The 13,727-nt window shown below is 55.2% G+C and overlaps 1 protein-coding gene across 1 annotated transcript; it reads right to left on the reverse strand.

The window, feature by feature from the left end:
* Positions 1-294: 294 nt before the first annotated feature.
* Positions 295-12,949, reverse strand: LOC143638142 (cell adhesion molecule CEACAM6-like). The gene is made up of 10 exons (XM_077105674.1): positions 12,886-12,949; positions 11,556-11,915; positions 7,754-8,032; positions 6,801-7,055; positions 3,301-3,540; positions 2,512-2,632; positions 1,531-1,583; positions 1,155-1,186; positions 613-654; positions 295-360 (listed from the first exon to the last, which is right to left on the reverse strand). Exons 1-10 carry the CDS (start codon positions 12,947-12,949, stop codon positions 295-297), a joined length of 1,512 nt encoding a protein of 503 aa, XP_076961789.1.
* Positions 12,950-13,727: the final 778 nt, after the last annotated feature.

The raw sequence follows: 13,727 nt of genomic DNA on the forward strand, positions 1-13,727 counted from the left end.
CGTTCCCACAAGAACCAAAAGAGCAAAGGAGGGAAGGGGTCTTTATTCAGCGCCTTTCCAGGTGACCCACAGGGGCCCTTCCCTCTCCCTGGAAGCCCCTGCTCCTGGGCACAGGAAGCATAGTTCTGGCCATTGAGAGCCCAGGGCAGCCTGTGTCTCTAGAATCCCCAGGGACCCCTCCCCTTCTAGGTTCCAGAGTCCAATAGGGTCAGGCTCCACCTCTGTCCCATCACCCAGCATCTGGGGTCTAGCAGGACCCTCCCTCAGGCAACATGGAGCATCCTGTGGTGGAAACTAAGAATCCACATCAGCCTTGTGGTCGACCCTGCAGTAGATGTCCAGGTCAGGGTTTAGCAATTCCTGAAAAAGAACAAAGAAGCCTCTGACCCTTCTGAACCAGGGGACCATGAACTCCTAGGCCCTGGCCCACCTGGGACTGTCTGTCCCTGTGTCTGTCTGGGCTCAGAGGCTCCTGTTCCCAGGCTGCCCCCCCCATCACCACCCCCTGATCCAATTTTGGCTGCTGTTTCCTGGCAAGATCAGGAAGGTGTGGGGAGGGGCATCTCTTGGGTACACCCTGGACTGTGGGCAAGGGTCATCACCCACACTCACCTGGTAGATGGGAACAGCAGCTCCGTGGCCAGGGGGTGGGGCCTGGCAGGGAGGGAGATTGGAAATCAGGGTCAGCAAAGGGAGGGTCATCAAGGTTGGGACTCCAGTGAGCAGGTGCTGGGCGGTGCCTGGAAGGTTCTGGTCTCTGACAGGCCAGAGCTTACTCCCTGTGTTTGCTTTAGCCCTTTCTTCTCAGGAGGTACCGCTCTGGGTCCTGAGCACCAGCCTCCACTTCGGGACAGACACCCCAGTGTCTCTCCAGAGTGTGGTCCCCATCATTAACCCAGGGCCACTGATAGAAGCTCCCAGCACCTACTCTGCACATTCTGGCATCTAGGGCTCCCCTGAGATGGCAGGAAGTATGATTGGCTGAGGACAGAGCGATGGTGGTTCTGTCCCTGAGAGTGGCCAAGTCTCAGGCCAGGGCCAGGCTAACCTTGTCCTGGTCCAACATGAGTGGGGGTGTCTGTGCTGTGTGGGGGTTGACAGTGCCCCTGAGCCTGCAGAGCTAGTCCCCTGTGTAGAGAGAGCTGGGGACTTACCAGGGAGGTGGAGCTCTCAGAGGGACCTTGGCCTGGGGACAGAGATAAGAGTTAGCTGAAGCATGAGGAGGGCTGGGCCCCTGCTGCAGGAGGGGTTAGGGGTCCTCAGCTTTCAGAGTGTCAGGGGGACAGCATGTCCTGGGAGAGACCCTGCAGCCCTTGTAGTGGCCCAAGGAGCCAAGGAACATGAGGAGGAGACCAGATGCCACAGTCTGGGCTGGCTTGGCCAGGTGGGTCCCCTGTTGTGTTTGATGACAGGGATCCCTGAATCCCCAGTGTAAACATTCAACCCTGGACGTGTGCTTGTGGACAAGAGTGGACACTGTGGGGCTTGCCTAGGGGCTCCCAGCCACCCTCAGGCTGAGGGGGCACTTACCGGGTCTTGATGCTGGGGTGCGGTGGTCTCTGAGGCCAAGCTGGACACTGGCCCTAGGAAAGGTCAGGCTTATTCAGGAGGGTCATGGACTGGGGTCAGATAGGGGATGAGGAGGGCTCCCCATTTCCAAGGAGGGTGTGACAGCTTCCTCTCCCCATCAGGTCTGTGTACAGGGGGCCCAGGGGAGGGGAGGGGAGGAAAGGCCTTAAGACACCACTGCTGCCCTGGGCCAAGGTGAAGGGCCCTCCCAGGTGCAGACCCAGGAGAACGTTGGCTGAGGGACCCGGAAAAGGGACTGAGGATTGAGGAAGAATTAGAGCAGGAGAGTTTGACTGAGTAAAAGGGTCCAGACCTGGGAACAGGGAAGCAGGGTCACCACGTAGGCAAGACGTTTGGGAACCACGTGCATCTTGAAAATCCCCGACCCCAACTGGTGATCCTGCTGTGGAGGACCCTCTGCTCAGGCCAGGGGATGAGGTCATGTGACAGTGGCCTTTTGTGCTCTCAGCCCATGTGGCCAGGAGGCAAAGAACTTTCCAGGACACACTATCTGGCTGGGCCCTGGGATCCCACCTCCCACATCAGGGGCCTTGGGTCACAGAGGAGGTGTGGAGAGTGGACCACCTTCCTCTCCAGGCCCCAGCCCTGCCCTGAGTGACCTGGGACAGGACCCCTCATACACAGAGCTTCAGCCCTCTCTTGGTGTGGGGCAAATACTGCAGGAGGTGCCCTTTGGAACACTCGTCTAGGGAGGGACACCAGTGCTGTGGGGACAGGTCCTGGTGACCAATGTGCAGAGGAGGCAGCTGGTGAGCAATCAGCCCAGGGCCAGCAGCTGGTGAGGGACGGGGGGCGGCTGGGGTGAGAAGGGGGGTCCTCGGGAAGTGGGGAGGTCGGAGTCAGGCCAGAGTCTGAGGATGGGTCTCCTTCCCTCAGGCCTGGGGTCACCTGGGTGGGATCAGGTGGGGGAAGCCTGGGTACCTTCCAGTTCTTGTGTGGAGCAGGAAACACCCCAGAGCAGCCACCAGAGCCACCCCGACCAGGACCCCAGTCACGATGCCAGCGACGGCCCCCACAGGGAGGCCTGGGGTCCTCTCTTCTGCTGAAAGAGAAGAGAAAGGGCTGAAGGTCAGGTCTTCAGGGGGACCAGCTGGGCCCTGCAGGGGGCCACACAGGGTGGAAGGAAATGGCACCACGTCCCAGTGCAGTTTGTCACGTCGTCACCATGTCCTCCCGATTCTCTGCTTCTGGCGATTTCTTCACATTTGGTTTTGAAACCTGCATGTGCTCTAGCCTGACCCTCTCCACATGCAGCTGGGCCACATCCTGCTCATGCTCCTGTTAAGGTCTCTTCCTCTTCTGTTTTATTTTAAAATATTTTTTAGATGTTGAAGGACCTTTATTTTATTCATTTGTTTGTTTGATGCTGAGAATTGAACCCAGGTTCTCACACAGGCCAGGCAAGTGCTCTACCACTGAGCCCCACCCCACCCCCCTCTTCCTCTTTTCTTCCTTCCCATCTCAGGACAGTGTCACCAGGCAGCCCTCACAGACTGTCTAGCCCAGGCCTAGCCTCGGGTACAGATCAGAACCAAGGTGACATCAAGGCACCTAACTTCTGGGTAGTCAACCACATTCTCTCCAATCTTTTGCATTTACCCCATGCTCATGGCTGGTGCCATATGATGGCCCTTGATGGGGAAATATATGACGGAAGCCCTGGGTGGGACGGGAGCCACTCAGAGATCACAGCCAGTCTGTAGCGGTCACTCCTGGTGGAACTGGCGGGGTTGGAGGCCTCACACTGATACTCCCCGGCATCCTCCTGTCTGACGGGGTCTATGCTGAGGGTCCTGTGGCCTGGGGACAGCTGCATCCTGTCTGTGAGCTGCAGAGTCTGGCTATTGAAGATCCACGTGATGGAGATTCCAGGGTCACCTGAGAGGCAGGTCATGGCCACAGAGTGTGGTTCTGTGTTGGTGGCTCTGAGGGAGGGCTGGGCCACAAGCCCTGTGGAAAAACAGCAGGGGGCTGACTGAGAGTGGGCCTGAGGCCTGGGGCCCTGTCTGTCCTCAGAGACGTCTGCCTCTTCTCAGGGCCATCATAATGTGGGTGAGGTGGTCCAGAGGATGAGCTGGATGGTTGAGGCCACGGACAGTGGTTGAGGACCCAGAAATAAGATGCCCTTGTTATGATCTTGGTTCTGAAATGGTTCAAGTCTGTTCTGGGGAAACTACAAAATATACTGCAATACGTTGACCTTGGACTACACAGCAACCTCCTCAGGTTCCTCATCTTAAAATAGGAACTTGCTGAACCTCCCTCTGACCCTAAATGACCCCAGGGAGACCCCAGACTGATCCCCTTGATATCTCTCTGGAATCCAGATGGGAAACCTCCTCTCAGGCCCCAGGTCCAGCCACCTCATTATCAAGTGGGTTTTCCCGTGGACTCTGGGGTCTTATCTTCCAGAACTTCTGTGCTGGTCTTGGTGCATCTTGGGCTGCTCTAACAGAGCACCTGAGACTGGGTGGTGTGTAAAGAAGAGAGATCTCCTGCTCACAGTTCTGGAGCCAGGGAAGTGCAAGATCTAGGGGCCCCATGTGAAGAGGGCAGCTTGCTGCATCTTAACAGCAGGGGGCTCCCCATGGGGAGAGAGCACGTGGGAGAGGAGAAGGGGAAGGGGCCACACTCACCCCTTTTCAGAAAGCCACCTCTTAGGACCTGGTTCCCCTGTTCCTTTCACAGGGACCTACGTCCTTCCCTGAGGCCACACCTCAGATCCCTGGGAGTTCAGTGACCACTACATGCTTTTGGGGGCACATTCACACCACAGCAGTGACTCTATATAAGTTTGGTTTGTGTTTTCTGGAACCTCTGCCATGCATGTTGGGGAAGGAGGGACTATCAGCCTGTCCACCTTGGACCCAGGTGGGATTTGCATGGAGTAGAGCAGTTCAGTGACCACTAGGGAGTGAGGACGCCCAGCCCAGTCCTGATGGCTTAGTTGGTTGGATTCAGACGTAAAGGATTTCTCAGTTAACACAGGATTGACACTCTGTCCTGGGCGGCTGTGAGGGGGACGCCTGGGCACTCTGTTGAGGGAGGGTATTTGGTTGTAAAGTAAAAGTTGATTATCCTCCATTTGCTCTCACTCCCAGATTACACTGTCCCCTACAGCTGCCAGTGCCCTGAGCCAGTGACTGGTCTCTGGTGCACAGATGCCTAATAGGCCCTCAGCATGCAGAGCACAGGGCTCTGGCTGCAGACTGACATGCACCACTGATCTGCCACCCATGGTCTGTGTTCCCTGTGCCTCAGTTTCCCTTTATCTGGATACATGGGAAGTGGTGTCTGGTTCACCATATTGTCTCTAAGTTAACCTTGAAATACTCACAGTAACTGACCTTGGTTTAGAGGAGCTGCCCCCAAAGAAAAAGGCCCTACTCTGCTCTGCCTCCCAGTGAGAGCGCCCTGGGCTGGTCCTGGGAGGACCAGGAGCTCCAGGGGCATCTCTTTCCTCTGTTCCTCCCCCTGGGGACATGGACCTTCCTGTGGAGCCTCATAGAGGTCCATCAGGGCACCTGAGTTGGCCTGAGGCACCTGTCCCTCTGTGCTCACCACACCTAGTCCTGGGGAAGAAGATGACCTGGAAAAGATACCCCTGAGCTTTCTGTCCCCCTCATCAGCTCCAGGTCACTGAGAGTCTCCTGTTGGTGAGCTTCTCTTCTGTGTTCTGTTCCCATCAGGTTCCATGTGAAGCCTGTGTCCCCTGTAAGGGTTGCGTCCTCCCCAGGGGGCACCAGAAAGACTGTGCTCCACCTCTTGCCTCCCATCTTCTTTCAGGGAATTGTCCCCTCTTACCTGCCAGCAGGATCCCCTGCCAGGGGAAACCCCCTCTGCAGGGACAGGCTGAGGGGGTCCCTGCTGCTGCCCTGTCCTCCTCTGTGGAAGGAGCTTCAGCTGCAGACCTGAGGTGGTCCTTCCTCAGAGACCTTAGCCAGTGCTCAGGGCCCACAGTGAGTTGTGTAAGGTGCCCCACAAGATGGCCCTGACCCTCGGCAGAGTTTGGGTGTCATTGTTCAGATGACAATTTAAAGAAAGTGCTGCCCCTCCTTCTGACCTCAGATCACCCAGAGTGACCCCTGAGAGTCCCTGGACATCTCTATAGGATCTGTCCAGCAAGCTCATCCTCAGGTGGAACAATTTTTCCATCCACTCTCGTGCAACCTCTTTCTAGTACTTTCTGTGCCTCTAGAAGGTCAGGCTCTCAGGCAGAAGTAGCTTTACATTCAGAGGCAAAGTGTATAGTTTTCATTAAATAATTTGTCAGGGAATTAAGATGGTCCAGCCCGTCTTCATGACCTTAGTATCTGGAGAAATTCCAATCTACAGGATTTGCCAGTTTGAAGAGGACTTTTATTTCCTGGCCTGTGGATTAAATATCACAGTGAAAGAAACCTGTGGAGATGAAGGTCACAGTGTTGACCAACCCGGGCACGCTTGTCCTCTCTGCAAACACATGCTCTTGGCACCGCCCTGCCTGGCCTCGCAGGGACTCTGCAGGTGAGGCTCCCGTCCCTCCAGGTGTGCATCTCTGCTATTCTCCGTGGTGCATGACATGGGCTTGTGTTCCCAACCCTATGCACCTGGGGACTTCAGAGCCAGGACACAACTCAGAAGCATCTGCCCCCAGGCTGGCTCTTTCCTTCCTCTGCTCCTGACTTGGGAGGCACCAACTGACCACACGATTGATCCAGATTCCAGACGGGCCTCCCAGGCCTCTTTCCCACCCACCCCTCCCACCCCAGATGGAGTCGGAGCAGGACAGGAGCAGAGCTGCTCATCCCCCATCTGAGGGGGCTTTGCTCCTGTTATTTGGGGAAAAAGAGCATGAACGTATTGCAAAGCCATGCAGGTTCCTTGATGCTCACGGAGGAGGAAAAAGAAAGCAGAGGGGTGACAGAAAGGGACAAATTAGTGGCAGAAAGAAGTGACTTGACTTCAAGGTCTCTCCCCCCTCTCTGGGAAGCTCCTTCCACTACTTAGGACTTCCTGGGTCTGGGTGAAGCCCCTCCCCACGTTCCAGGCTGGACCCTAGATTGGTCATGAGAAGTCGGAGCAAGAGGAGAGTCTCTGGGATGGAGCGGGAGGCTCAGGCGAGGACAGAGATTTGCTTGTGCCAGGCTAGGAAGGAACTTCTTCCACGTTGTTTCCAGAAAATCAAGACTCCACCCAGCACTTGATACTGTGCTCCAGGGTCCACTTACCAGATACGGTAATATTCTTGGTTGTGGTCCTATTGAGGTTAGTGACAGAGTTATGGGCGACACACACATAGGATCCGCTATTATTTGTAGAGGGGTTGGGGATTGAGAGCTCTTGTGTGTATTCCAGGGGTCCCCCATTGAAAGACCAAGAGTACTGAGCAGGCGGGTTAGAGTCTGCGTGGCAGGAGAGGTTGAGGTTTGTCCATGGACAGAAGTGTGAGTCTGGGGGGTTTATGATGGGGGCAATTGGGCCATCTGCACAAACAGAATAAAGCTACATGTAATGTCATCAGAGGGAAGGGGAAGTTCCTAGACTGTAGAAGACCCCAATATAACCACTGATCCATGTCACAACCTTGTTTTTTTTTTTTTTAAAGAGAGAGAGAGAGAGAGAGAGAGAGAGAGAGAGAGAAAATTCTTTAATATTTATTTATTTATTTTAGTTTTCGGTGGACACAACATCTTTGTTTGTATGTGGTGCTGAGGATGGAACCCGGGCCACACGCATGCCAGGCGAGCGTGTTACCGTGTGAGCCACATCCCCAGCCCCACAACCTTGTTTTTTTAAAAAGTCGCAACTAGGCTGGGGAGTACAGTGGTACAGCACCTGCCCAGCATGCATGAGGCCCTGGGTTCAAATCCCAGCCCCATACACACTCACAAAGTCTCAACCAAACCCCCTTTGTTCACTGAAATTAGTCTGTGACATTCCCCTGCTTCTCTGTCCCAGGTGGCTGACCCCAGGCCTCCCCAGGGAACCACAAGCCCTCCCCTCCTATTCATGGGCCAAGGCTAGGCCTGCCTGGATGTGCCTGGGGCAAATGTCACTGCCAGTCCAGGTGCCCAGGAGAGAGGGTCTGGGTACTTGGATCCAAGAGGGACTAAGTGGCCCACCTCTGGCCCTGTGTGTTTGAGTCCACAGCCAGGGTAATGGAGGAATAGAAGTTACTCACAGGAAATATTCAGGGTGAGTGGGTCACTGTGGCTGGCTCTCACTGGGTTCTGGGTTTCACACTCATAGGGTCCTGGGTCATCCCTTGTGACATTGAATAAAGTGAGAGTCCTGTTGTTGTTGGACAGCTTCAGCCTGTCACCATCTAGGACCATCTGATTGTTTATCTTCCACAGGTAGGTCGCATAATTAATCTCAGGTTCACACGTTAATGCTAGAGAGTCCTCCCCCTCCATGGGTTGGGAGTTGTTGATTGTGATGTTGGGTTTGGGTGATTTCTCTGTGCAGACAACAAAGAGAGGATTGCCCTGTGGTACCTGTGATCCCTGCAAAGTTGTCTTTCCACCTGAGCTGGCCTCTCACCTCCCACCAACCTGAGTCCTGAAGAACCAGGCAGAGTGGGTATCCTGGGCAGATGCAGGAGGATCTGAGGGATCAGAGGAGATGGGGCCCCCTGGGCTGTGTCTGGGAGAAGCACAGAGTTTCTCACAGGTGCACTTAATTGCAGAGTTTGGTCCTGGACAGACCCAGGACTGGGAGTTAGAAACCCCGTGTCTCTCCTGGTCCTCGCTGGCCCTGGCTGGCCTTGAGACGCAGAGTCCCTCCAGCTGCACAGACTCCAGGGCTCAGCCCACGTGTGTGTCCTCTGAGCCTTTGGTTCTCAAGGCCATCCTAGAGGTGGGTCATGATGGGACACCCCATTGTGCCTAAACCCCAAGAAAACCCCACATCCTGATGTGATAATGGGGTGTGTGAACAGAAACCAGTATACCAGGGGCAAGCTTGGCATTCAGTTTGGTGGTCAGGCTGGAGCCACAAGGGGGGCCGTTCTGCTCAGGTGTTTTCTGGTGACTGACGGGAGACAGTGACACCTGAAAGGCAAAGCATGAGTCCAAAGAATGCTCTAGGGTGAGGGGGACAGACAAGGTTTAGAGCAGAATCATGTTCCTGTCCTTGGTCTTTACATCCCTCTCCCCCTGCAGAGAGCAGGTGAGGCATGTGGAGTCGTCCTGAGAGACCAGTGGATGGTTCCTAACACATTAGCACTAAGAGGTGGAAGAGGGGACCAGGCTCCTGCTGAAAATACGGCCTCGTGGGCTTGTGTGTGGCAGACCTGGGGTAGAAACGGGGGATGTTAAAGTTTTCCCATATGGGAAAGTAGTTTTAATACCCAGGATCTAAGACTCCTTTCTGAAAGAAATATTTCTCTAAGGAGCACAGAGTCTTAGACTGAGCTCTGAAGTCCTGAGGGGTCACATTATGACCCAAGGCAGATGCTAAAGTCAGTTTGGAACCAGCAACCTCCTGAGTAAGGAGAGACCTGTGGGTCCTGGTGGAGGACTGAATGGTCAGAGGGGACATCTGAGGGTCTCTGTTATGTAAAATGAGGCACAATACCAAACTCAGAGAAGTATTATTGATCATGTTAATCAATCTAGAAGTCTGTGTTCCCAGTTGCTATGGAGACTCAGGGAAAGTGGGAAGCACCTGACACAGGCCTGTGGAATGCCTTCTTCCTGTTCTTTTCACCCCAGGAATCCAAATGAGATCATCAAATTGATCCAAATCGGAGTCTAGAGCCTAATGTAAATGACCGTGGCTGGAGCATCACACCATGTGGGGACAGACCTCCCTTGTGGTGATGGTGTCCTCATGGGGACACAGGCACATATGGAATAGACAGCCCCTGAGACAGCACCGTTCAGTCCAGCTCCCCCTTGGGGAAGGTCCTGGGAGTCACTGGAGGAGCGTGAGCCCCACTTAGGGACCAGAATGGAGCCACCAGTCATCTGGGTGTAAGGAGCCTGGGACCTAGGGACTTGCAGCCCTGTCCTGCCTCTGTCCCCCTCGCTGAGTCAGTGCAGAGAGTAGATGGGGGAGATGCTCAGGCCTGTGTCCTGGCCTATTTCACATGTCATTGTCATGGAAGGAAAGAGCCCTGGAAGGGACACAGTGGGGCCTCCTTCACAGTCGGGGATATTGCCCCTGATGCAGCCTGACAGGGGCACCTGCCTCGACTGTTTCTGTGCCCTTTACTATGGCCAGGAGGGGCCTGGCCCAGGTGTTAGCAGGAGGTGGACAGGACAGATGGCCATTAGTGCAGGAGGGAAGGGCATGGCTCATTGTGCAGGGCAGGGCCAGTCCTGCCTGAATGAGAAGGAGGGAGAGGACAGACAGGAGCAAGTCAGCCAGAATCACCATGGCAGGGAGCAGTGGGGTACAGTGACTTAAAGCCCCAGGTCCAAGAGCCTCATGGCCGCCTCAGAACTGACCCAGGGCCACCCTGAAGACCCTCCACAGCCCGGCCACCCCAAGGGCAACCTGTGATGTGGCTCCTGGGTGGCCTCAGGAGAGGTGGTTGGTGGGATGGAGCAAGAGCCTCAGCCTCCAGGAGGGACAGGGAGCAGGTGGCAGAACCCCCTGGGATTGCACATGCAGGTTCCAGGCTCTGAGGAGGTTCAGGGTCATTCATTCATGATCCTTGCCCCTCTTATCCCAAAACCATTGAGAGTTGGCTACACCTTGGACCCTGTGCTGGTTGCAGGGTCTTGTGGGGAGTGAGAAAGTCCTGTCCTTTATGCTTCAGACGGAGTGACACCCAATACACCAGGACACATGTGGCTTCAAGTCCAGCAAGGGTGTGTGTGGACCAGCTGTGTGAAGAGGAGGCCTGGACATTCTGTTGAGGCAGGTGATTTGGTTCCGGAGTAAAAATTGATTATCCTAGATTTTGTTCTCACCCCAGACCACACTGTCCCCTCCAGGCTGCCAGTGCCCTGAGCAATGACTGGTCTCTGGTACACAGATGCCTAATAGGCCCTCAGCATGCAGAGCATGGGAATCTGGATACAGAGTGATACGCACCACTGATCTGCCACCCATGGTCTGTGTGGCCTGATTCAGCAACTGTGTTCCCCGTGCCTCAGTTTCCTATTATTGGATACTGGGAAGTGGTGTCTGGTTCACCATGTTGTCTCTAAATTAACCTTGAAATACTCACAGTAACTGACCTCGGTTCAGAGGAGCTGCCCCCAAACAAAAAGCCCCTACTCTGATCTGCCTCCCAGTGAGAGCGCCCTGGGCTGGTCCCGGGAGGACCAGCATCTCCAGGAGCATCTCTTTCCTCTGTTCCTCCCCTTGGGGACATGGACCTTCCTGTGGAGCCTCATAGAAGTCCATCAGGGCACCTGACTTGGCCTGAGGCACCTGTCCCTCTGTGCTCACCACACCTAGTCCCGGGAGAAGGAGATGCCCAGGTGCCCTTGCCCAGATGTGGCTCCTGGGACTGTGCCCTGGCTGGTGACCACCTCCAGGAGCTACCAGATCAGGGAGCCAGTAAATCATTGCTCCCCAGCAGCCCTCAACAGGAAGCCAAACTCCAACCCTAGCCACATGTCCTCAGGGTCACCTGGAGCCAGGAGCCTGGGCAGAGGTCTGTAGCAGGAGCTTCCTGGGGCTGACCTTCTCTCTGAGGATCCCCTGGACCTCAGACCAGGGCTGACTTACTCCTACAGAGTCTTTCTCAGGGCCAGGCTCCTGGGAAGGACACAGGGCCTGGGCTTAGACTGCTCTGCCCTGGTCGAGTTTCCCACCAGACCACCCTTCTCTCTGCCAGTGGATTCCGGCAGAGGACTCGGATCTTCTGAAGTCTGTCTGCACTGAGTGTGCCCTGCACTAAATGCTCCAACTCCATTGTGGGGACATAACTCCCAGGAGGAGGTAGGCAGACCCAGGTCTCAGGGTCCTGTGTGTGCCGTGGAATTAACCCCTCCAACACCCGGAGGACCTGGGGCATCACTCACCATGTACACGGAACTCTCCAGTTGCTAATTCAGGCCTGAGAACGTTATTTAAGATTCGTAGGGTGTAGAATCCCGTGTCCTCCTTTCTCACATTCATGAACAGCAGGGACCCATTGGTGTATAATGTCTCTCGACCACTGAATGCAGGGCCTGTGTTAATGTTCTGTGTGAGTAACGAGTATGATATAATTTCATGGCTGTCTTCTGCTGTGTTTCCTTTGAACCAGTTGTAGCCTATGATATTCTGTGATGCATTGTGGACGAGGAGAAGAACGTCTGTCCCTTCAGCAGCATCGAAAGGCACTGGTTCAATAGTGAGCTGGGCCGTGGGGTGCGGGTTCCAGAAGGTTAGCAATGAGACTGGAGGGAAGAGAGAGAAATCCATCAATACTGGGACCTTTGTATTGGGTGGAAAGATGGGGACCAGGTCCTCAGCAGGAGTCCTCATTCCTCAACCTTGGGGTGTGTGGTGAGTGGGTGAGTCCCTGAGTCAAAGCCAGCAGATGCATTCCTTCAGGACCCCTACGTCTGTCATTCCTCTGGAACAGTCGTCTCCCGGTATCTGCAAGGCTCAGATCCCTGCTCACACCCAGGGCACCTGGGCACCCGCCTCCCCTGACCACCTCCTTACAGACCCCAGGTCTTCCCTGTGGACATTTCCCTGCTCTCTGCCCTCCTAGATCTACACAGCACCTGGCCTCACCTGCAGATCTCCCTCTGGCCTGGCTTCCTGCCCTCTAGAGGAAGCTCCAGGAGGCAGAGACTAGTCTGACCCTTGTGGTAGCCCAGGGCCTGGACCAGGCTCAGCCTCCTGTGGATGAGTGAAGCAGGGTCCCCGCCCTGAGCGTCCAGGTATCTGTGCCAATGTCTGAGGCTGATGGCTGGAGACAATGTCCACTGGTCTTTCTAATTTAAAATATTTTTTCTAGTTATAGATGGACACGATATCTTTATTTTTTTTTATGTTTGTCTGAGGATCAAACCCAGTGCCTCACATGTGCGAGGCAGGTGCTCTACCACTGAGCTGCAGCCCCAGCCCTCTATTGCCCTTTCTATGTTGACCCTTACAGAGATGCCAACATTGATAATCAAAATATAATGGCTCCTGGTGAGTAACTTGGAAAAGAAAACCCCTGAGCTTTCCATCTACCTTCAACAGTTTCTGGTCACTGAGAGTTTCCTGTTGGTGAGCTTCTGTCTTCTGTGTTCTATTTCCATTGGGTTCCCAATGAAGCCCTGTGTCCCCTGTGAGGGTCATGTCCTCCCCAGGGGGCACCAGCAAGACTGTGCTCCACCTCCCGCCCTCTTTCAGGGAACTGTCCCCTCTTACCTGCCAGCAGGACCCCCTGCCAGGGGATGCCCCCTCTGCAGGGACAGGCTGAGTGGGGCCGCATGGTCCCTGCTGCTGCTCTGTCCCCTCTGTCTAAGGAGCTTCACTGCAGACCTGCTGGGAAGCCCAGGTCCAGGCCAGTCAGCCCTGCTGCCCTGCTCCTCTCTGAGCTCAGCCTCCTCCCAGGGCAGGACCACTTTCCTGGGTCACAGGGCTGGGGGTGGGGTCTCTGTGGAGGAACCTCTCTGTCCCCTCCCTCTCAGTCCTGCCTCCTGTCCCTTCTGCTTTCCCTGTTGGTTTCACTACTGCACGCCACACCCTGAGGAGCAAGGCAAGTGGGGACTGTCCCCTGAGAGAAGTGGCTCACCCAGCACTGGCCTCAGCTATGCCCTGGCCTCAGGGCTTTCAGCATCACCCAGGGAACCCCTGGGTGTCCCTCACCCCTAGGCATGTTTCCTTTATGATAGAGAATCCCAGGTTGGCCCCACATCTTCCCCATGTTCTCAAATGCTCTAGGAAGGTGGCTTTCCTTCCAGTAGGAAGGGGACAGAAACAGCTCTACATTCTAGAAAGGGGCCCACTGAGTGATGGCTGGTGAGGGGACCCGCTCTCTGTCCTGGTGTCTCCAGCTTGGCCTCTGAGTGGCTATTCAGGACTTCAGACCTTTTGTGTCCTGGGAGGGGAGGACTGTGGTAGTGGAGGTAGGTGAGTGTGGGCTCCTTAGAGAGACCCTCACTCTTCATTTTTTGGTGCAGCTGTGGCTCAGGCCTGCCCATGCCTTCCTTGGGTGGCCTCTGTCCTCTACCTAGTGATTCTCCTGTGGTTCCCATGGGTGATACCAG

The sequence above is a fragment of the Callospermophilus lateralis genome, chromosome 18 (genome assembly GCF_048772815.1).
Source record: "Callospermophilus lateralis isolate mCalLat2 chromosome 18, mCalLat2.hap1, whole genome shotgun sequence".
NCBI classification, from domain to species: domain Eukaryota; kingdom Metazoa; phylum Chordata; class Mammalia; order Rodentia; family Sciuridae; genus Callospermophilus; species Callospermophilus lateralis.

What these genes read in the sequence shown, in the direction of transcription:
- LOC143638142 (XM_077105674.1), bottom strand. Translation starts at nt 12,949, where the DNA reads ATGCGGCCCCACTCAGCCTGTCCCTGCAGAGGGGGCATCCCCTGGCAG. An exon ending in GCAGGGGGTCCTGCTGGCAG is followed by an intron (nt 11,916 to 12,885) that starts GTAAGAGGGGAC and finishes TCTTCCCTCCAG; the next exon opens with TCTCATTGCTAACCTTCTGG. An exon ending in CTGAGAGCTCCACCTCCCTG is followed by an intron (nt 655 to 1,154) that starts GTAAGTCCCCAG and finishes CCTCCCTGCCAG; the next exon opens with GCCCCACCCCCTGGCCACGG.